Source organism: Oncorhynchus keta, chromosome 13 (assembly GCF_023373465.1).
Source record: "Oncorhynchus keta strain PuntledgeMale-10-30-2019 chromosome 13, Oket_V2, whole genome shotgun sequence".
NCBI lineage: Eukaryota > Metazoa > Chordata > Actinopteri > Salmoniformes > Salmonidae > Oncorhynchus > Oncorhynchus keta.
This window is the reverse complement of record NC_068433.1, coordinates 37,166,582-37,191,331: the sequence shown is the minus strand read 5'-3', so window position 1 is coordinate 37,191,331 and position 24,750 is coordinate 37,166,582. Positions and strand designations below refer to the sequence as shown.

Here is a 24,750-nt window from a genome sequence, read left to right as displayed (position 1 = left end):
AATGGCCATTAGACTGGTGGGAATATGTCCTTTGGTCTGATGAGTCCAAATTTGAGAATTTTGGTTCCAACCACTGTGTCTTTGTGAAACAGAGTAGGTGAACAGATTATCTCTACATGTGTGGTTCCCTCCATGAAGCGCGGGGGGGTGTTTTGCTGTTGACACTTTGATTTTATTTAGAATTCAAGGCACACTTAACCAGCATGGCTGCCACAGCATTCTGCAGCGATACGCCATCCCATCTGGTTTGTGCTTAGTCCGACTATCATTTTGTTTTTCAACAGGACAATGACCCAACACACACCTCCATACTGTAAGGGCTATTTGACCGAGAAGGAGTGCTGCATCAGATGCCCTGGCCTCCACAATCACCAGACCTCAACCCAATTGAGATGGTTTGGGATGAGTTGGACCACAGAGTGAAGGAAAAGCAGCCAACAAGTGTTTGGTGGGAACTCCTTCAAGACTATTGGAAAAGCATTCCTCATGAAGCTGGGCGAGAGATTGCCAAGTGTGTACAAAACATTAAGAACGCCTGGTCTTTCACACTTTTGTACAAAACAATATTTTTATGATTTATAAAAACAAATGTACACACACCTATTTAGGCAACAGGGATCTTGATCCAGGAGGGGATTGAATGTATTTGGTGTAACCAAAAAGCTTCATCTTAACATTTAGTTAGCAAATGAAAGGATAGCTAGAGCACTGAGCTAGGGAAATTATTTGTTATATTTGTCATCTTAGATTTCTTATAGTTATATTTTAAGTTTAAGCAGTGGCACCTATAACTAAGGAAGGGGGGGTTTATGGGTACCCACAACAAAACCGGTATCGAAAGTAATACTGTCGATATTTCAAAATAACCAGATAAACGGTATGTGGCCCAAGCCTAATAATTATATATATATATATATATATATATTCTGCCCAGGAACAGTCATGAGACCAGCTCTGTGCCACCTGTTTGTGTGAGGTTGCTGCTGACTTTAGTCATTGTCTGAAAAACTACTTTCGCAATCGTAGAAGCATAGAACTGAGGGGAGTAGACCTGAACAGTGGTTTTGTAAATGAAGATGCCAGTAATATGCCTCTCCCAGTAATTCAAAGAGTTAGCCCAACAAAGGTTCTCTCTCTATGCAGGGTCCTAGTTCTTTAAGATCCTGGGCTCTGCTGCAACGATCCCCAACAAACACACACACACACACAATGCTGTGTTGTCTTTAGTCTCTATATAATGTTGTGGTGTCTCTATCATGCTGTGTGTTTTTTGTCCTAAATTTTGAATCCCAGCACCCGCAGGAGGCCTTTTGCCTTTTGGTAGGCCATCATTGTAAATAAGAATAAAGTTTGAATTAATAAATAAAATATATATATATATATATACACACACACACACTGCTCCTTCCTCAGTGCTAGTTCTGCACTGCTTCTTCTTTGCCCCTCAGGACCAGATCACATGACTTAGGTGTTTACTTCCGAATCCTCTTCCTGTTTCAGACCCACCCAGTCTAGCCCCTCCCCTCTCCAGCTCGCTCTTTCTCTCCTCACTCTCATCATCCCTCTCTATTGTTGTCCTCCCCCCGTCTCCCCTCGATCCTCCTTCTCGCCATCTCTCTCTGACATTTGAGATACAGAGCAAAGGCTGTCTGTTTAGTCTTTAATTTGTCTGTCTTTTCTTCATCCCGGCTGCATCCTAAGTAGGGCATTTTTACATCATTCCTTTCTCTCTACTCATCCCTTGTTCTCGCTTTCTCATGCGGTGTGTGTGTGTCTCTCGTGGACTTGACAGGCAGCATAATAGATTAAGACACGCTGCAGTCAGGACTGCTGCAGGGAGAAGAAGCTGCTGCAGTGTATGTGTTTGTCCGTGTGTGTCTTTGTCTGTGGCGGGAGCCTCTTAAAGGGACACCCTGCCTGCGTTGGTCAGTTGGTGGCTGGTAAACCTGCAGTGGCTCAGAATAGCAACACAGCACGGTAGCTTCCACACTCTGGTCGCTTTCTCTTGACACTTCTTTTCATCTGCTCCTCCACTCTTCCCCTCTCACCATCTCGCTCACCTGGTATTAGTCTGGTAATCTATGGAGTAATGCGGTTACGTGGTCTAAAGATCTGAGTCAGTCAGTTAGGGAGAGTGGTTGAGTCATCAGTGTAGTGTTTAGACTAGAGGACAGACAGTCAGTCGGTAGGGATCTCCTTTGCAACGCGTTTCCAAACAGGAGGGAAACGCACTGCCTGTGAGTCATCATACTGGAGATATAGCTACTCTGCCATGGTGTGTGTGTGTGTGATGCGTGTGTCAATTTTTAATTCATGCATGTTTTGTTGAAAGTCACTCTCATGCATGTTTTGACGTGTGTTGCTGTCATGCCTGTATTAATGTCAGTTTTGCCTCTCTTTGTTGTTCTTGCTTTGACCGGTTCTGGGGCTCTCGCCATCGAGGCCTTCTTTCAGTTCTTCCAGTCTGTGTGCGTTGATATTACGCCTGTATGAACGTGCGTATCTCCTCTGTGCAGGCGGGTTCGGGGGCTCTCACCATGGCTGCAGCATTTCAAGACTTCCAGAGGAGCGAGTCAGACCGGCTAAATGAGATGAAGGGTCATCTAGAGATTGCCTTACTGGAGAAACACTTCCTACGTAAGTAACCTTAACAACTCTAACACATTTTTAGCTGTTTAATCATCCTCCATTGCTGTAGTAGCTATCTGCTTGTGCACATTCATTGGTGAGTCAGGGTGAGAATGGGAGGGGCTGGAGGATTGGCTGTTAACGGGGAAAGAGGATGGTGGAGGGATGGGTGGCGGAGAGGAATGGACGAGGGAGTTGGGAAGCGCCGTAGCCTGAGGGGGAGCACATTCAATTGTGCTAACTCATGTTTATTCTTTCACACACACCTCTGCGCTGGGTCAGCCACTAATGCCTCTGGCCAATGTGGCTGCCCTGCCCCATTTAACCCCACTCAGGGATGGGTACACACTGTACCAAGCCTTCACTACGGTGTAGTGGCCTGTGCTGTTTGTGTGGGTGTGTTACCCCACGTGTAGCTGACGTACGTGAATGTGTGCAGTTTTTCCATCCACAGGTCTGCCAGTGTACCTCTCCATCCGAGAGTGTGAGCTTGCATTGCCGAAGCTGTATGACTAAAGCCTATGGCTAAGGCTATATGGCTAAAGCTATAGGTTATTGCTAATTGCCACGGCTAAAGCTATATGTCCAAAGCTATACTGCTACAGTGAAGCTAAAGCTATATGGTTAAAGCTATGGCTAAAGTTGCAGTACTTAATATACACTCCCCTAGTATTTATTTGGATAGTGAAGCTAAAACGTTTACTTTAGCTCTCTTCTCCAGCATTTTGTTTTATGTGGCGACAGTACAGAATATCACATTTTTATTTTAGGGTATTTTCATACATATCTATCTGTTTTATCATTTAGAAATGAAAGTACTATGTATCTATCCCCACATTTTGAAGGTGTCAAGTATTTGGATAACTCACTTAGTGTGTCAGGGCTGGGGGGGAGGCAGCAGGTGTAAAAAATAAATAAATAAATAAATAAAAATATTTAAAAAAATCAATAAATAAAAACAGTACACAGAAATAAACTTCCATAATTCTTAACATACCAACTGCCTCTGTAGTGAAATTTTTATTTTTTGCAACACTCGCTCATCAGACTTTGTAAGCAAGCTAATGACAATGCCTCCTAAAGACATGATTGACATCGGGAAGATGATGATGTAAATCTGCTAGTTAGCTAGCTATGCTGTCCCCCAATTATTATATATATATATTTTTCTGCTGCTGATGTGCCTCTTACCAGTGGCAATTTTGGCATGTAAATCTTTTTGTTAATGCATGCCACAACGGAACACTTACATTAATTTCACTGTAACGGTGACAAACGGTGCCCACAAACTGTTAGGGCCTACATTATAGCACCGTGGAGTGAATCCTTACCACTGCTTCACCTGGCTGTCAGCGGAGCCTTGTCTGGTATCGTTTACTGCCTTTAAAAAAAACAGCTATCTCTGACTTGCGTAAAACAAATGTGGTTTCTACTGACAATTGAGATGTACAAACTATGACATGAGGGACGACAAGCTAATAAGAGGCAATCTGTCATTTCTATTTAAGACATTTAATGAGCAAGCTCGGATGGACTTAGTGATTATAACTTTGTTCAGCACTTGAAATATACAGCAACAGGGGAAAGAGGTGACAGTATTCTCCCTGTACACCAAGTCAGAACCGTAAGATCAATAAGAGGGGCATATAAGCAGACAAAGAAAGCTCTTACAATGTTCAATGATTACATTTCTCTAAAACTGGCTATAGGCTACATGTGCACCAACAATTCAGAACAGTAGGCTAAGTTATGAGGGGGATGGGACCAAATTGTTAGGGTGAAGCACTCGAGTTCCCAATTGTCTTGAACTCACTGAAGTCTGAGATTTCCGAGTTTCCAGTTCTTTTGAACGTGGTAGAAGTCATGCTGGATTGGCAGCGTGGCCAATGTATTCAACCTTTTCTGGCATGTGAATGTCTAACCTTTTAAGCTTGGAAAAGAGATCATAAACCCAGACTTGGACCATGCACCCACTCCACTGAATAGCATGCAAGTGATTGCTTTACAAAACACTCATTTACATTTACATTTAAGTCATTTAGCAGACGCTCTTATCCAGAGCGACTTACAAATTGGTGCATTCACCTTATGACATCCAGTGGAACAGCCACTTTACAATAGTGCATCTAAATCTTTTAAGGGGGGTGAGAAGGATTACTTTATCCTATCCTAGGTATTCCTTAAAGAGGTGGGGTTTCAGGTGTCTCCGGAAGGTGGTGATTGACTCCGCTGTCCTGGCGTCGTGAGGGAGTTTGTTCCACCATTGGGGGCCAGAGCAGCGAACAGTTTTGACTGGGCTGAGCGGGAACTGACTTCCTCAGTGGTAGGGAGGCGAGCAGGCCAGAGGTGGATGAACGCAGTGCCCTTGTTTGGGTGTAGGGCCTGATCAGAGCCTGGAGGTACTGAGGTGCCGTTCCCCTCACAGCTCCGTAGGCAAGCACCATGGTCTTGTAGCGGATGCGAGCTTCAACTGGAAGCCAGTGGAGAGAGCGGAGGAGCGGGGTGACGTGAGAGAACTTGGGAAGGTTGAACACCAGACGGGCTGCGGCGTTCTGGATGAGTTGTAGGGGTTTAATGGCACAGGCAGGGAGCCCAGCCAACAGCGAGTTGCAGTAATCCAATCTAATCAACTCATTGTTGAGTTTGAGATTTCCAACTTGTTGGGTAATGTTTATGGCCAATGAGCATATGTTCTCTATCCTTGTCATAATGAAGAGAAATTATAGATAAGGGTTTGCCAGTAGATCGACTTGATTCATGATGACTGCTAACTAAGACTTTGACAGTTAGATGTTGACATGTTCAGTCCAATCAACGCTATGGTAGATGTGATTTTTATGCCATTTTTATCTGTGGCCAATGACATTGAGCCTTCTTGGATGGGCACTTCTAATGTAAATCTATGGCAGCGTCCAAGGGGCTTGAATTTTTGAGCTCTCCCCATAGATTTTGAGTTGACCTGGTGTCCCCATGAGTAACAGAACACTGAGCCAATCACGGTGGAACACTGAGCCAATCACCCTATTCCCTGGCTGTCCCACTGAAACACCTGCCTTAAGAAAGCAAAAAAGAGACCATAATATTTGTATGCGGTTTTATTATCTAAGTTTCTATAAAAAAATATGTTTGCAAACTGAAATAACATGCAAAAATTAAGTTTTTAAATGTATTATTTTTTGCTAATTTGATGAGCAAATTGTTACATTCCAAACATATTCATAAAAAATAAAAATAATAATCTTGGGAGTAATGGAAGAGGAATTTGGGATGCTCCGTAGCCTGAGGAGAAGCAAATTCAATTGTGTTGGCTTTCATGCTCACTCAAAATAATTTAATAAAATAAAAAAATCCAGCGAGGACACTTTCTCTTAGAAGGGCAGGTGCTCGGGCACTGGCACTGGTTGATTCCTATCTACATGTCTGTAGTCAGAATTGTACTATTTGGGTTCCATATTACTAGCATGCAATGACTACTTCAAGCTTGGCACTCAACAAACTTGTTGGATGCATATGCAGTTTTTTGTGTTTCGGATTATGTTGTGTCAAATATAAATGAATGGTAAATAATGATTTGTGTCATTTTGGAGTCACTTTTTGATTGTAAATTAGAATAGATTTCTGAACAGTTCTACATTTATGTGGATGCTACCATGTGTCATGTCTTTGGCATCATTAAAGGTGAAGACTTATTTTTATCAAATCAATTATCTGTAACTATTATTACGGGATTAAATTTACGGGATTAAATTTATCATGGAAGTTGGCACCACGGAAAATCTTCAGATTACAAAGTTATAATTTTCCAAATATAATTCTACAGATATTTTAATATCTGATCAATCTACTATTAATGAATTATTCTTTACCTTACGTTAGTCTCATTTCAAACATTGTAGGATTCTTGGTTATCTGCTTGAACCCAGCCTAAACCATGAATCATCCATTCACCAATTGGCTTAATCATTTATTTACTAACTAATCACAGAAATGCTTAAACCAACAGTAGTTATTGGTTACTAACAATGATAAGGAAGATCCCCTAGTGGGCTGAGCCGATATGAAGGCTTGGTGGACAAAGGGAAGTTGGTGCGGACTGAGAAAGAAGCGGGAAAGACAAAAAGGGATCATTACACAGTTAAATTATATTAATTGAAATGCTAATCCTTTGCGCATGAATGCTCATTCATTCGGGAATAATTGCATTCAATGTATATATTATCTTGTCCAAGTTCATCCAAGTTTCCCTGAAGATCAGTATTTCGTGGTTAGAATGGATTCTTCAGCGTACCATTCAGAAATGTTCTCAAAGAATAATGTTTCGGCGGTTGTCTGTATTCTCGTCCCATGTTTACATAATTTCTAGCTGCAGACTAGTATCCAAGATTTGCTCTTATTCTGTGGGGATCGATAGTCTCCGAGTTTAACTATTTCCAGCCGTGTAGCCAATGCTCCACGTGGTATGGTTAGAAATTCAATAACTATTCGCAATCACAGCTCACGCTGTGGCTTTGCTTAGTCTGGGTACTCAAACCTCTGCCACCTCAGCATGCGTGGTCTGAAGAGGATTTTCTCAGGAGGGGGTTTTATTCATAACAATAGAAAAGGTGGTTCCATGACGCCAGATCATGTCTGTGCTCATGGGGGCAGGCCAATGACTTAGTTAAACTTTAAAGTGAATACAATTATCTCACATTAAAGGTTTAACATCACTTTTCACTTATAGTTTCATTTTATACAATAATTAGATGCAAACTTCATAATGGAGGCACCTGTATAAACCGAGTTACGGTAATATGGCTGTATTGTCTTTCATGAGGTCACAAACATGAAACAAAACGGACCGGGTTGTAGCTGGCTTCTCCACCGACCGTTTACACATTCTCCAAAATATGGATATTGTTCAGTTCTCAAATTCTGTGATGTATTAGAAGTTCTACTGTGAAATGCACTGCAGGGCCAGGGAGAGCCTCTTTACCCAATTTATGATGTGGGGGTTAAATTGTAAACCTGACCTTCCCAATAGGGGGGGGGTTGTTCACATCTCTGTTAGGCAATTCACTGAAAGGGCTAGCGTCATGACACGTGATTACGGATAATCTGTTACATATACGCCGGGAGTCAGAAAGCAGGTGCAGATAGTACGTTTTTAATATGGAACAGATGCAAAAGAACCAACATGAGAAGTCTACTGAACGAGAGATGATAACATCTAAAGACTGATTAACACGGAGGGCTAAATAAAGGGCAAGTAATCAGGGAAGTGATTAAGTCCAGGTGTGCCTAATGAGGTGCAGGTGTGTATAATAATGGGTTGCCAGGAGCTGTGGTTAGTAAACTGGCGATGTGACAATCATGAATGAATTGTGAATAATGTGTGAAAGTTACAGAAGCATAAATATCATACCCCCCAAAATTCTAACCTCCCTGTTATTGGTAATGGTGAGTGGTTAGCATGTTTTGGGGGTATGACCTTATGACACCTTCAAATGAGTGGACTTCAAGATGGTGCCGACGGTGAGGGTCTCCTCGCTTTGAGTTCTTAGGAAACTATACACTATTATAAAAACATTTAATGTATTATTATTACATTGTTACCCCAGGAAATCTTACAACATAAACTAACAAAAACTATTGGATATAAGAGCAACGTCAACCAACATTACAACCAGGAATACAACTTTCCCCAGGACAATGGATCTAATCCCAGTAGCTGACCCAAAACAACGGCGCCGCAGACTGAGTGGCGACCTGGCTCCCTAGACGTGCACATTGCCCACTGCTCCCGAGTATACTACTCGCCAATGTCCAGTCTCTTGACAACAAGGTAGATGAAATTTGAGCAGGGGTTGCCTTCCAGAGAGACATCAGCTTGTAACATTCTCTGTTTCACGGAAACATGACTCTCTCGGGATATGTTGTCGGAATCGGTTCAGCCACCTGGCTTCTCCATGCATCGTGCTGACAGGGCAAAACCCCTCTCTGGGAAGAGGAAGGGTGGGGGTGTATGCTTCATGATTAACGGCTAATGGTGTAATCATAACAACATACAGGAGCTCAAGTTCTTCTGCTCATCCGACCTAAAATTCCTTACAATCAAATGCTGGCCATTTTACCTACCAAGAGAATTCTTACTCATTCTTACCTCCCTCAATGGCAACAAAACATAGGTAATCGTGGACTTCAGGAAACAGCAGAGGGAGCACCCCCCCTCCTATCCACATCGAAGGGACAGCAGTGGAGAAGGTGGAAAGTTAAATTCCTCGGCGTACACATCACGGGCAAACTGAAATGGTCCACCCACATAAGACAGTGTGGTGAAGAAGGGGCAACAGCACCTCTTCAACCTCAGGGGGCTGAAGAAATGTGGCTTGACACCCAAAACCCTGAAACTTTTACAGATGAACAAACGAGAGCACCCTGTCGGGCTGTATCACCACCTTCTACGGCAAACTACCTGCCCTCCATGACACCTACAGCACCCCATGTCACAGTAAGGCCAAAAGGTAGAAGAAGAAGAAGAAGAACAACCACCCGAGCCACAGCCTGTTCACACTGCTACCATCCAGAAGACTAGGTTAGTACAGGTGCATATACTTATGTACATATTCTCATTCACCCCTTTAGATTTGTGTGTATTAGGTAGTTGTTGGGGAATTGTAAGGTAATACTGCACTGTTGGAACTAGAAGCACAAGCATTTTGCTACACTTATATTAACATCTGCTAACCATGTGTATTTAACCAATCAAATTTGATTTGACACAAAATGCTTTCATTTCTAAGTGGTAAAATGGATATGTATGAGAATACCTCAAAATAAAAGGTGACATTTTGTACTGTTGCCTCCAAACATTTTGATCTCATCCAACAAGACGCCAGATTACACATTTTTAGCTAAAGCTAGGACTGCTGCTACCAGTCTCTATTCCTTGATTGCCCGACCTGTGTCGCTCAGTGTGTGTGTCTCTCTCTGTCGGTCTGTTCTTATCCCCTCGGCTATTGTTCTCCTGACATTAGCTGAATTAATCAGGCGTAGTCCATCTCAGCCCTGTAGAGGGTCCTTATGAAGAGCCTGTCTCTCTCTCTCTCACACACACACACACCAAGAGATGGATGAGAGACTCCGCATCTAATAACAATATGGTCTCATCACCACTACTCATCTAGACAGACATATGTCCTGATGAATGTTGTCTACAGAGCTGAGTACCATTGTGTCATTAGTACTGAGCACACTCTTTTCTCAGGGTAATTTGCCGTTTCAAGTTCACTCCTGTTTTGTGTAGGATCTGTATGGAGAGGGAAGGTGGACTGTTGTATAAGAATCTGCATATATACTGGACATACTCATGCATTATTAAACTCTGCTTTGCTATCAATGACAGTCTTCCATAGCTGATGTTTGAGTTAGCGTTTAGCATGCTATAAAATACTGTCACAACATGGCAGCTTTGCCTTGCTGAAGGTCAGAATAGAGATGTCAGGCCAGGGACTAAACATATCTGCACACTTCATACTGAATGTCAGTAGGTGCCTGTTGTATTCGTGAACTAGAGTGAATCTGTTTCTGGGTATTACAGGTCCTGACCAGGCCCCCCTCTGCTCTCTTTCTCCCATCCTCTACCCCTCTTTTCCTCCCAGTGTGTAATTGGACCAGTAGGAGCGGTTGAAGCAGGAGAATCCATTAGCAGCTAAATGGACATTGCTCTGTTCATCCTTGCTTTCTTCTGTTAATCTCTGCTTTCTTTTGTGTTCATCTCTGCACAGTTGTGTGTGTGTGTGTGTGTGTGGAGCAAGGTGAATTGAGAAAGAGACTGGTATGTGGGGTCTGAGTGGCTGAGACCTTGACTGGCTAGTGGTTAGACTATAGCATTGCCTACAGTCCATCTGATGCCCCACTCTGAACAGCTGAAACAACCTCAAGCTACTAGACAGGCTAATATGCTACTAGAACTCTGAAACAATCTGTATACATGCGATAGAGATCAATTGACCAAAAACGATACATTTTGTCTCTTGGTTGTGTATTTCACACTATGTTGAGAAAAAAATCAGAGTATAATGCTTGTATGGATGTCAACCCCAGTACATGTTCATGTCATCACCAATAAACTGCATTACACTTCAAAACGACCACCGATTTACTGTATGCTAGCTATGCTACCAGCTTTTACGAACAGGAGCTAGCATTTAGCAGTTACTTCTAAACCTGAAAAGGGGCAACTTCTAAACGTTATGCTGCGATAACAGCCAAATGTATATAAAATCAGACTGTAGTAGCCACATTGTGGGCCTGTTACAATAAGTAAATCATGATTGATGTGACGAATAGCTACTTTGGCGCACATTCAACAAATCTGGTCTAACAATCTGGCATCCTTCTATCCCCCGCGGTCTGCAGTCCATTGACCTTTTTACCACATCTATTAGACATGGCAGCATGGATTTGATAGAACCCATGAAGGTTCATAATACTGATGAAATGGTTGCGCTCGGCCAACGAAGGTGTGTCCCAAATGGCACCTTATTCTCTATGTAGTGCACTACAGTTTACCAGCCCTCATAAGGCTCTAGTAGTGCACTATGTCGGGAATTGGATGCTATTTGGGATGCAACCGTAATTGACAAGTAGCTTTTGTAGTGCTAGTTCTATATGTTTACTGTTGGAGGCTAGCAGATTAAAGCGGAAGACTTCTAATCTCTGTGCAGTCAGAGGTGATGTGCTACTAGGACAGTCACTCAGTCCTCTGAAGTCACTCGCTGTAAGCGCTCAACTCACCCCCTGATCTGCCTTTATGGGCTGCTTTCCCATCTACGCCTTTTCATGAATTCACTTTTCATCGATTCCCTGTGAGTGCTTCCCCTTCACCCATGGTCTCTCATCACCCATTTCTTTCTCTGGTGACCTCTGCAGCAGAGGATGCAGATATGGCAGAGTAGAGCAGTCTCTGGAGGTTGCAGGAAGGCATTGTGGTCTTCACCAGTACCTGGATGATAAATCCAAGCCCACCTTGTTTTGTTTGGGCCAGGGCCCAAAAGTTGTGTGCTGTGTAGGGAATAGGGTGCCATTTGGAATGCATACAGTGTTGCTATGTGAGATGGCGAGCCAGTGAGGGAACAACTGGATTGTCTGTGTTGTGGGGATCCTGTTTGTTTTTGTGTTGCCTGATCACCTTTACCACATTTAGTTGAAAATATCACTACTTTCATTTCAGTTCTACAGGGAACATTTTAGCTAGTGCTGTTGTCGGACTAACCAGAGTCATTGACACAGTGTAGGTTTGTACAGTGCAGAACTTGGATGCTGTTGACTAAGGCGCACTATGCTACTACTTAGACACCATTGAGCAGAGGCATGTACTGTGTGTGAACGGTTCAACGATTCTCAATGTATTTAGCACTTTTTGTTTCGACAATGAAAGGGTAGTAAGTTTTAAGTTCCTCGGCGTACACATCACGGACAAACTGAATTGGTCCACCCACACTGTTACACAGACATCACTAACATAGAGAGACTAGGTTGGCAGCAGACGCAAATCTCTGGCCACTTACCTCAGGAGGGTGAAGAAATTCTGCTTGTCACCAAAAGCACTCACAAACTTCTACAGATGCACAATCGAGAGCATCCTGTCAGGCTGTATCTCCGCCTGGTACAGCAACTGCTCCGCCCATAACCGTAAGGCTCTCCAGAGGGTAGTGAGGTCTGCACAACGCATCACCGGGGGCAAACTACCTGCCCTCCAGGACACCTACACCACCCGATGTCACAAGAAGGCCATAAAGATCATCAAGGACACAGGTGCATCAAAGCGGGGACCGAGAGACTGAAAAACAGCTTCTATTTCAAGGCCATCAGACTGTTAAACAGCCACCACTAACATTGAGTGGCTGCTGCCAACATACTGACTCAACTCCAGCCACTTTAATAATGGAAATTGATGTAAAAATGTATCACTAGCCACTTTAAACAATGCCACTTAATATGTTTACATACCCTACATTACTCTTCTCATATGTATATACTGTACTCTATACCATCTACTGCATCTTGCCTATGCCGTTCTGTACCATCACTCATATCTTTATGTACATATTCTTTATCCCTTATACACACACACACACACACACACAAGTGTAAAGGTAGTAGTTGTGGAATTGTTAGATTACTTGTTGGTTATTACTGCGTTGTCGGAACTAGAAGCAGAAGCATTTCGCTACACTCGCATTAACATCTGCTAACCATGTGTATGTAGACAGGCCTGGATGAGATCTTTAAGGTCAGGGCCCTCCGTAAGGCTCACAAAATAATTTTAGACCCAAGTCACCCCCTGTACCTGGACTTTGAATTTACTCCCCTCTGGGCGCAGGTATAGGGCACCCTTCAGCAGGAAAAACAGAACGAGACAATGCCAGGTGTGATATCCCTCCTAAATAGCTCGGGCGACTGTTCCTATTGACTCCGTAAGGCCAGCAGGCTAGTCTTTTCTTTCTTTATTACATTTTTTATTTCTTACTATTTTTATTGGTGTGTAACTGTTATGAAAGTTGTATTGTCAATTTTGTTTTGTATTTAAACACCACTTTAAATGTGTACATGACACTGCAACATCTCCCCATGGGGATAATAAAGTCAGGAAGTAAGTATGTGACAAAAGAGCGGGACAGCGGAGTTCATTCAAGATTTTATTTCACCTTTATTTAACCAGGTAAGTCAATTGAGAACTGAAACCAGTGAACAGGGCAACACACAATACCATTTAAAAATAAATAAAATGCTTTACAGAGGAAAAATAAAATGTACATCAAATATACAACAATAAGAAATGTACAGTGGGTCCAAGGCAACACAGCAGGGCTCCCAAGTGGCGCAGTGGCCTATGGCACTGCATCTGTGCTAAAGGTGTCACTACAGACCCTGGTTTGATTCCGGGCTATATCACAACCGGCCTTGATCGGGTGTCCCATATGGCACCGCACAATTGACCCAGCGTCGTCCGGGTTTGGCCGGGGTAGGCCGTCATTGTAAACAAGAATTTGTTCTTAACTGATTTGCCTAGTTGAATAAAAGACTTAATGATCAGCAGTCGTGATCAGATAGCAGCTCAGTTAATGTTATTGAAGGAGTGTAGTGGGATGAATGTGTCAAGTTTTGAGGGTCTTTTGCAGCTCGTTCCAGTCATTGGCGGAGGAAAACTGGAATGAATGATGGCCAAAGGAAGTGCAGGCTTTGGGAATGACCAGTGTGATACATTTACCAGAGCGCAGGTTGCTATCGGTAGTGGAGATGTTGAGGAGTGAGCTGAGGTAGAGGGGAGACTTGCCTACGAGTGCCAGTGATGTGTGTTGCAGGGACCACTGGTAACAAAGCGGATAGCAGTGTGATAAATTACGTCTAGTTTGAGGGAGGTTTAGGGGGCAAGCCTGTAAAACCACATCGCCAATTGGCTGGTTTGTGTGCTTTGCAAAGTGGGTGAAGGATGTTTTGTTACAGTACAAATCCAGAATTGGTTCTAACTTTCAACTGAAGGTGGGTGACGTGTATGGATTGGGAGTGAGCAGTCCAGCCATATACCAAGGTATGTGTCGACATACTCTAGCTCTGACCCATTCGTGGTGAGAATGTTAAGATGGCATGCAGGTTGCGGTAGGTTCTGGTTGAAGAGCATATTGTTTTTGTGGTATTGAAGAGTAGGTGACGGTCAGGGAAGGCACGCTGGATGTTAAAGCTATGTTGTGGGGTTGTCAGCACAGTGTTCAGGGAGGGGCCAGTTGTGTACAGGATAGTGTTGTCGTCGGCATAAAGGTGGATGAGGGAGTTTCTAGCCGCATGCGCAACATTGTTAATAGACACAGCGAGCAGTGTTTGGGACAGTGTTGGGACAAAAAATTCAGTCTCTCGATGTGCAAAACTGATAAGAGACATACCCCAAGCGACTTACAGCTGTAATCGCAGCAAAAGGTGGCGCTACAAAGTATTAACTTAAGGGGGCTGAATAATTTTGCACACCCAACTTTTCAGTTCTTGATTTGTTAAAAAAGTTTGAAATATCCAATAAATGTCGTTCCACTTCATGATTGTGTCCCACTTGTTGTTGATTCTTCACAAAAAAATACAGTTTTATATATTTATGTTTGAAGCCTGAAATGTGGCAAAAGGTCGCAAAGTTCAAGGGGGCCGAATACTTTCGCAAGGCACTGTATATTTACGTTTTAGTAATTTCAGACGCTCTTATACAGACCGAGTTACAGGAGCCATTATGGTTAAGTGCCTTGCTCAAGGACACATCAACAGATTTCTCACCTAGTCGAACAAGCAATATTTTGGTTACTGTCCCAACTGCTAGGGTACCTGGCTACCTGGCACCCTGTCCTACCAGCCTCTCTGCCTCTATCACAGGAGAGCCCAAATGGCTTAGGTGTGGCTATTGAACATGGAAAAGTATTAGCCTTGTGTTTATAAGTCAGTAAGAGACTCTTAAAAATAACAGACCATAGCTAGGCCAAAGCCCCTACCAGACCACAGCTAGACTACAGGAAGGTTCAAGACCCTATTATAGAACTGGCCTAGAGGGTGTCTATTGAGTCTATTAACAGTATTAGCCCTGTGTGCTAATGGTTGATAAGCACAGTAGCTGATAAGTCATTAAGAAATACGCGTGAGGTAACTATGTGAATAGGATCAGACATCAGATGTCTACTAGGCCGCTTGATCTTTTTGGTAAATAGGAAAATGTAGAAAAGAGAAGCGGAACACTCCGGGGCTCAGTTGCAATACATGTAATAGATTATCAGGGTTTTATCTGATAGGGGCTGAGTCATTGTTGGAGGCACAAACTGTGTTTTGTAGCAGGTAGGTGGGTTGCTTAATTTTTCTACCTCCCTGTTCTGCATATTCCGCTTCTGCACAGTCATTGGTTTGGTTTCTATTGCTGCAGCCTGTTATGTGTGGTTGTCGGGGGTGTGTCTGTACTTCTTGACTCTGCAGCCTGGGTTCTGCAGGCAGATGCCTCCTTTTAGCATAAAGTACTGCAGATATCACGACATTGCACAATGGATGCTTAAATTATATAAGGAGTTTAGCTCAATACATAAAACAGTAAGCAGCAGCAAACAAGCAGCATCCTCCTCCAGCATCTCCCTGGTTGTCAGCAGGCTAATACTGTAATAATGCTGCTAAGGACACACAGCAGTCAAACTATATTCAATAAGTTATATGAATGATGACAACATGGGCATATACCATCAAGTAGTTTAATTTATATAGAATATAATTGTAGTTATTTCAGTCAACTCAGATCTCACCATGTGTCATTGGTTAAGCCTTATTCAAGCACTTCTAACAGGCCAATCTATATAATGCCCTGGTTTCTTCATTCGTTGCCTCGTCACAAGTCTATTTGGTTACTGGCTCGTTAAGTAGCTTTCTTCAGACAACTAGCTCTTAATTGTAGGCCTGGCCTACAAGCAATTAGCATTGATAGCTCGCTAGCTACTGCTTTAGCATCCCGCAGGTTTCCACTAGTTTTGGCTACTTTTACCTGTGGTCTCTAGCTCCCCATCGGTTCCCATTGTTCAGAGTTAGCTGAACATTCCCATGTCTTCGCTAGCTAGTGGGCTAACGGCACCACAGGTGTTTTAGCTGTCAACCCCCATTCAGTTTGTTTGGTTAACACGAGCGGTGCTGTTTTTTCCCCTAGTGTTACACCACCATTGAAGCACCATCCCTTTTTAAATTATCCTGTTAAAGATGACCTAGCTGTGTGTTTCTACCTCGTTCTTGGTTTACAAACCGAGTCAATACTCGGTATTTGACGCGATGGCTAGGTAGCATCCTTGTTAGCTCTACTTTCACTACACTGAAAGTATAAAGACTGCATTTATTTCCCACCACTCTGGTAAATAAAGCGGTCTGTTTCTGCTTACCTGGCTCAAGCGCATGTTACCCTGTGTCTCTCACAACTTTGCCTTGTAGTAGCAGGGTGTTGAGTAGCTAGCTATCTAGCCCCACGATTATTCCATTTGCTTTCGTCTTTTAAAAAAAACAACATTTTTTACCTCACCAATTTCGTGGTATCCAATTTGTCCCATCGCTGCAACTCCCGTACGGACTCGGGAGAGGTGAAGGTTCGAGAGCCGCGCGTCCTCCAAACATGACCCTACCAAGCCGCACTGCTCCATGACATAATACCCACTTAACCCGGAAGCCAGCCGCACCAATGTGTCGGAGGAAACACCATACACCTGGCGACCGTGTCAGCGTTCATGCGCCTGGCCCGCCACAGGAGTCACTCGATGGGACCAAGACTTCCCAGCTGGCCAAGCCCTCCCCTAACCCGGACCATGCTAGACCAATTGTGCGCCGCCTCATGGATCTCCCGGTCACGTCCGGCTGTGACACAGCCTGGATTCGAACCAGGATCTGTAGTAACACGGCTAGCACTGGCTTAGACTGCTGTGCCACTCGGGAGGCACCGTCAAAATGAGATGTTGACAGGTTTACCAGCCAAGTTGTCGACAGGCTGCTCTACAGTGTGCTCTCTCTCGTAGAGTGAAAGAGCGGGACGTCGGCTGTTTTATGGCGGTCATAAAATACATTGCCTCTATGCTCTGTTGTGTTTGAGATTGGAATGTAAACTGTGGAACACAGAGAGGCCCTTGGACTTAAAGTTTAAATATTTAAACAATATTTATATTTTTGAGAATGTGGGAGTGGTCCGTGGACACTTAAGGGACACATGACAATTGTTTCATTTGGTGATCTCATGAAGGACAGCACTCATTACGGTGTCTTTTGGTTGTGTACACTTCTTAATTATGGGGTTCACATCTAAATATTGTGAAATGTATATGATTGAACATGAGACTATTTGTGAAAAGATGTGATGTTAACCCATACTTTCTCATTTAGAAGATTTTCATATTAAGTTAACCAAGTGAGCATAGACATTATGTCGGCGTCATGGACCGCCATTTTCTCAGTGAGTATAAAACCCACTCCTGTCGAAATGTACATTAGACCAGAAAATATAGAGCTGTTGCTACATGTTGGAATAGTTAAGACATCTACAAACTGAAGTCAAACAACGCCGGGGCGGAGTCCCCACGTTGAAATGGCTACCACTCTATAGGCCCAGGAGACCAGACTGCATGTGGTGTTGGCTACACGGCTGGAAATTGTTCAACTCTGAGACTATCTATCACTACAGAATAAGAGCAAATCCTAGATGTATAATTACTAGTCTGCAGATGGAAGTTACGTTCCATTACAACAGACACTATCCAGAGCCGCTGAGAAGGCTACAATCATGAAATACATTGTGACTTCTGGGGATGTCAACCAGAGACTCTCTGATGAACTGACTCTCAGAGGAGACGACATGCGGTCGTAAATATACACCTTGCAATTATTTCCAAATGAGCGGCCGTTCATGTGCAAAGGATTAGCATTTCAATGAATATAATTATCAACAGTGTGTAGTGAATCCATTTTGTCTTTCCCGTTCTTTCTGTTTCCACCCCTTTCCATTGTCTACCAAGCCGTCATACTGCTTTAGAACACTAGGGACTTAACCAATAACTATATTTATGTATTTCTGTGATTTGGTTAGTTATGCTTAATTGTGGGCATGATTCCTTTCGGCCTTGTGCTACTCGTTGACCATGCTAGCTGTGTGCAATGCGCTAAGCTTGGCCCTGGTGTCATTAAATGTTGAGTACAGTACATGCTCACATCCATTACTCCACAACGCTTGGAGAATGTGTTTACTTCTGAACAATGTTTACTTTATTATCACCATTTACATTCACATTTACATTTAAGTCATTTAGCAGACGCTCTTATCCAGAGCGACTTACAAATTGGTGCATACACCTTATGACATCCAGTGGAACAGCCACTTGCATCTAAATCATTTCCTGCCATAATGTTCTTGTCATAACCTTGTTTAGTTCTAAACTGTGTGTGTGTGTGTGTCTATCTAAGCCAGTGGGAAGTAGGGCAGCTAGAGGAGAATATTGATCAGTCACAAACAGAACTAACTGTTCCACAGCCTGAATGCATACAGTAAAAAAACAGAATAAACTGTAATCTTCCCCCTTCTGGCTCTGTATGGAATGCATTTGGGTTGTGTCAGGACAGCAGGGAAATCAACAGTAGCATGAGACATGGTGACATCAGGGTCACAGTAGGGTAGAGTTGGGGTCAATAGTGCATTGTCCCTGTGACCTGTAGGGTCTGTGTTGATGTTAAACAGATGGACCCTGTGTGTGTGTGTGAGTACATGGGCTTTCCATGTCTGCCGGGGTTAATAGATCAGCCAATCACAATCTCTGAATGTCCCCACCTACCGATCGTCAAATCAGCTTTTCTTGTGTGTTTTAAACCGAAGACTACATACTATACAGTACATAACGCTACCATGTGTTTTATTTTTAGTGATGTGTACATGTATGCATTGCATAGCGCCGTCTTGCACTAACTACTGATCCTCGTCAGTCAGTCGTCGGCGTGTTAAGTACTGTACAGAATGTGAACCATAAACAGCAGTGCACCAGCAGCAGGTCTCTGTGTGTGAATGGACCCATTGTTCTGCTGGTATAATCTCATGCAGTACTTTTCGTTCTCCCGGCTCTTTAAGCCTCGATGAGAGGGAATGTATTTATCTGCTTGCATACACACTGGACACTGCCTCGGGACTAGTACAGGGGTCCTGAGGTTCTGTAGGGAAAGACAGCATGGGACGAGAGTGGTGTATGGCTTCAACGTACTTGGTTGGTAGATTCCAGGCTGTTTTTAGGGACTCTACAAGGCTCCATCTCTAACACTGCAGACTGCAAAGCCTCTTGTATTTATGCTGTAGGATCCAACTATGACCAGCTCAAAGCAGGCCAGACCCTCATTCCCTCATTCTCTCTGGAGTTTTGATCAGCTGTGAGGTTTGTTTGTTTGGTACACCATGTACTGACCCGTCGTTGTGTGAAGCTAGGCTATAAACTTGACACCTAGACGGGCTGACTGGGAGCTGTATTTGAGTGCAGGGAGATTCGGAGTTGATTGGGGTCAGGCCCGTTAGGCAGTAATCTTCCACTGAATCCCGGCATCAGCGAAGTTTGGGCCTGTATCAGATAAGAGGTCGACTGATTTTATGATTTTTCAATACCGATTATTGGAGGACCAAAAAAGCCGATACCGATTAATCGGACGATTTAAATAAAAAAATATATATATGTGTGTGTGTGTGTGTAATGGTGACCATTACAACAATACTGAATGAACACTTATTTTAACTTAATATAAAACATCAATAAAATCTATTTAGCCTCATGTAAATAATGAAACATGTTCAATTTGGTTTAAATAATGCAAAAACAAAATGTTGGAGAAGAAAGTAAGAGTTCAATATGTGCTATGTAAGAAAGCTAACGTTTCAGTTCCTTGCTCAGAACATGAGAACATAATAATAATAATAATAACATATGAAAGCTGGTAGGAAGTTTTAGGTTGTAGTTATTATATGAATTATAGGACTATTTCCCTCTATACCATTTGTATTTCATTAACCTTTGACTATTGGATGTTCTTATAGGCACTTTAGTATTGCCAGTGTAACAGTATAGCTTCCGTCCCTCTAGTTAACGCGCGCTAACTAGCTAGCCATTTCACTTCGGTTACACCAGCCTCATCTCGGGAGTTGATAGGCTTGAAGTCATAAACAGCACAATGCTTGACGCACAGCGACGAGCTGCTGGCAAAACGCATGAAAGTGCTTTTTGAATTAATGTTTACACGCCTGCTTCTGCCTACCACCGCTCAGTCAGATATTTGTATGCTCAGTCAGATTATATGCAACGCAGGACACGCTAGATAACATCTAGTAATATCATCGACCATGTGTAGTTAACTAGTGACTATGATTGATTGTTTTTTATAAGATGCGTTTAATGCTAGCTAGCAACTTACCTTGGCTTACTGCATTCGCGTGACAGGCAGTCTCCTTGTGGAGTGCAACGAGAGAGAGGCAGATCGTTATTGCGTTGGACTAGTGAACTGTAAGGTTGCAAGATTGAATACCCCGAGCTGACAAGGTGAAAATCTGTTGTTCTGCCCCTGAACAAGGCAGTTAGCCCACTGTTCCTAGGCCGTCATTGAAAATAAGAATGTGTTTTTAACTGACTCGCCTAGTTAAATAAAGGTGTGTGTGTGTGTGTGTGTGTGTGTGTGTGTGTGTGTGTGTATACATTTTTAAAAAAGACGCCCCAAAAATACCGATTTCCGATTGTTATGAAAACTTGAAATTAGCCCTAATTAATCGGCCATTTCGATTAATCGGTCGACCTCTAGTATCAGAGTGCTGGCGGGTATTTTCTGAGGTGTGGCGAGTTGGGTTGCTTCTGGTTTTGGTCAATACAATAGCCCGGTTGGAGAGTGGGATCCTGCAGTGTCAGCCAATATCCGAACACAGCAGGGTGCTGGCTGTGTATGTGAGGTGAGTGGGTTGGTTCAGTGGGGGGGGGCGGGTCAGAGGAGATGGAGGACTGCAGTGGCCTAGATTAAATCTCGCAAGCGCAACCTCAGGAAGTTAACATGACTTATCTGTTTATAAGACCTCTGTCTCCCTCAACGTCAGTAGGGTCATATGACCCATTTGTCTGTCTCGATAGCCCCAGAATATTTTACCTGTCTTTTGTGGGTAACCGTCTCCTAGTTCTCTGACCTGTCTCTGTAGATGTCAGTTCATTGGTTACACCAGCAGCTCTGGGGTGTGAGGCACAGCACTCTAACTGGAGGGCTCAGCCTCCCCACTGTGTGTGGATTAATGGGATATGGATTCATAGGAGATTGCACTAGAACAGCAAATCAGTTTATTCTCAGCTGGTTAGTGAAGAAAACAGGAGAGACACTCTGGCATGTGACAGATTGATTGTCTTACCTATTTAAGGACACTTGAACCACTAACATAACATTTGTGCATGCCTTAAACCCAGGGACAGAGTCATTGTACTGGGGTTCATTGTGGCCAGAGAAGGAAGTGAAAGACACGCTCTGTTACTGTGCCTTGGTGACCCAGGGTAAACTGCACTCGTGATTCTAAAGCTTAAGTGTTTGCGAAGCACACTAGTGCATCTGTTCTCTCTGCTTGGGAGCACAGGTGTGCTTTCCATTGTTTTCATAGTTCTATTTAATTATCACTTCTGTATAAATGCTATTTTATTGAGTATTTCCAGGCACTAGCATTTTGTCCCATCCTAAATAGTTTTAGACATGATTCTTCTGCTCCCTGGCTGGGTATAAAGAAATATGGTGTCTCCTATTACCCTGGAAGAGGTGGTCTTTACTGATACAGTGGGGAGAAGTATTTGATACACTACCAATTTTGCAGGTTTTCCTACTTACAAAGCATGTAGAGGTCAGTAATTGTTATCATTGGTACACTTCAACTGTGATAGACGGAATCTAAAACAAAAATCCAGAAAATCACATTTGTATGATTTTTAAGTAATTAATTAGCATTTTATTGCATGACAAGTATTTGATACATTTACATTTACATTTAAGTCATTTTAGCAGACGCTCTTATCCAGAGCGACTTACAAATTGGTGCATTACCTTATGACATCCAGTGGAACAGCCACTTTACAATAGTGCATCTAAATCTTTTAGGGGGGGTGAGAAGGATTACTTATCCTATCCTAGGTATTCCTTAAAGAGGTGGGGTTTCAGGTGTCTCCGGAAGGTGGTGATTGACTCCGCTGTCCTGGCGTCGTGAGGGAGTTTGTTCCACCATTGGGGGGCCAGAGCAGCGAACAGTTTTGACTGGGCTGAGCGGGAACTGTACTTCCTCAGAGGTAGGGAGGCGAGCAGGCCAGAGGTGGATGAACGCAGTGCCCTTGTTTGGGTGTAGGGCCTGATCAGAGCCTGGAGGTACTGAGGTGCCGTTCCCCTCACAGCTCCGTAGGCAAGCACCATGGTCTTGTAGCGGATGCGAGCTTCAACTGGAAGCCAGTGGAGAGAGCGGAGGAGCGGGGTGACGTGAGAGAACTTGGGAAGGTTGAACACCAGACGGGCTGCGGCGTTCTGGATGAGTTGTAGGGGTTTAATGGCACAGGCAGGGAGCCCAGCCAACAGCGAGTTGCAGTAATCCAGACGGGAGATGACAAGTGCCTGGATTAGGACCTGCGCCGCTTCCTGTGTGAGGCAGGGTCGTACTCTGCGGATGTTGTAGAGCATGAACCTACAGGAACGGGCCACCGCCTTGATGTTAGTTGAGAACGACAGGTTGTTGTCCAGGATCACGCCAAGGTTCTTAGCGCTCTGGGAGGAGGACACAATGGAGTTGTCAACCGTGATGGCGAGATCATGGAACGGGCAGTCCTTCCCCGGGAGGAAGAGCAGCTCCGTCTTGCCGAGGTTCAGCTTGAGGTGGTGATCCGTCATCCACACTGATATGTCTGCCAGACATGCAGAGATGCGATTCGCCACCTGGTCATCAGAAGGGGAAAGGAGAAGATTAATTGTGTGTCGTCTGCATAGCAATGATAGGAGAGACCATGTGAGGTTATGACAGAGCCAAGTGACTTGGTGTATAGCGAGAATAGGAGAGGGCCTAGAACAGAGCCCTGGGGGACACCAGTGGTGAGAGCGCGTGGTGAGGAGACAGATTCTCGCCACGCCACCTGGTAGGAGCGACCTGTCAGGTAGGACGCAATCCAAGCGTGGGCCGCGCCGGAGATGCCCAACTCGGAGAGGGTGGAGAGGAGGATCTGATGGTTCACAGTATCGAAGGCAGCCGATAGGTCTAGAAGGATGAGAGCAGAGGAGAGAGAGTTAGCTTTAGCAGTGCGGAGCGCCTCCGTGATGCAGAGAAGAGCAGTCTCAGTTGAATGACTAGTCTTGAAACCTGACTGATTTGGATCAAGAAGGTCATTCTGAGAGAGATAGCGGTAGAGCTGGCCAAGGACGGCACGTTCAAGAGTTTTGGAGAGAAAAGAAAGAAGGGATACTGGTCTGTAGTTGTTGACATCGGAGGGATCGAGTGTAGGTTTTTTCAGAAGGGGTGCAACTCTCGCTCTCTTGAGGACGGAAGGGACGTAGCCAGCGGTCAGGGATGAGTTGATGAGCGAGGTGAGGTAAGGGAGGAGGTCTCCGGAAATGGTCTGGAGAAGAGAGGAGGGGATAGGGTCAAGCGGGCAGGTTGTTGGGCGGCCGGCCGTCACGAGACGCGAGATTTCATCTGAGAGAGAGGGGAGAAAGAGGTCAGAGCACAGGGTAGGGCAGTGTGAGCAGAACCAGCGGTGTCGTTTGACTTAGCAAACGAGGATCGGATGTCGTTGACCTTCTTTTCAAAATGGTTGACGAAGTCATCTGCAGAGAGGGAGGGGGGGAGGATTCAGGAGGGAGGAGAAGGTGGCAAAGAGCTTCCTAGGGTTAGAGGCAGATGCTTGGAATTTAGAGTGGTAGAAAGTGGCTTTAGCAGCAGAGACAGAGGAGGAAAATGTAGAGAGGAGGGAGTGAAAGGATGCCAGGTCCGCAGGGAGGCGAGTTTTTCTCCATTTCCGCTCGGCTGCCCGGAGCCCTGTTCTGTGAGCTCGCAATGAGTCGTCGAGCCACGGAGCGGGAGGGGAGGACCGAGCCGGCCTGGAGGATAGGGGACATAGAGAGTCAAAGGATGCAGAAATACATCAGAAAAGCAGAACTTAATATTTGGTACAGAAACCTTTGTTTGCAATTACAGAGATCATACGTTTCCTGTAGTTCTTGACCAGGTTTGCACACACTGCAGCAGGGATTTTGGCCCACTCCTCCATACAGACCTTCTCCAGATCCTTCAGGTTTCGGGGCTGTCGCTGCACAATACGGACTTTCAGCTCCCTCCAAAGATTTTCTATTGGGTTCAGGTCTAGAGACTGGCTAGGCCACTCCAGGACCTTGAGATGCTTCTTACGGAGCCACTCCTTATTTGCCCTGGCTGTGTGTTTCGGGTCGTTGTCATGCTGGAAGACCCAGCCACGACCCATCTTCAATGCTCTTACCGAGGGAAGGAGGTTGTTGGCCAAGATCTCGCGATACATGGCCCCATCCATCCTCCCCTCAATACGGTGCAGTCGTCCTGTCCCCTTGGCAGAA

The 24,750-nt window shown here is 44.2% G+C and overlaps 1 protein-coding gene across 3 annotated transcripts in view; it reads left to right on the top strand.

Annotated features, from left to right (window-relative positions):
* The window catches only part of LOC118392258 (GRAM domain-containing protein 4-like), a 67,916-nt gene that overhangs the window by 13,049 nt on the left and 30,117 nt on the right, over nt 1–24,750 (top strand). For 2 of the 3 annotated variants that reach the window (XM_035784047.2, XM_035784049.2), the window contains exon 3: nt 2,517–2,637. In XM_035784047.2, coding sequence (XP_035639940.1) covers nt 2,517–2,637 — 121 coding nt within the window. Of the gene's footprint in view, nt 1–1,569; nt 2,238–2,516; nt 2,638–24,750 lie in introns of those variants that run through there. The other variant, XM_052460066.1, reaches the window with a different exon arrangement.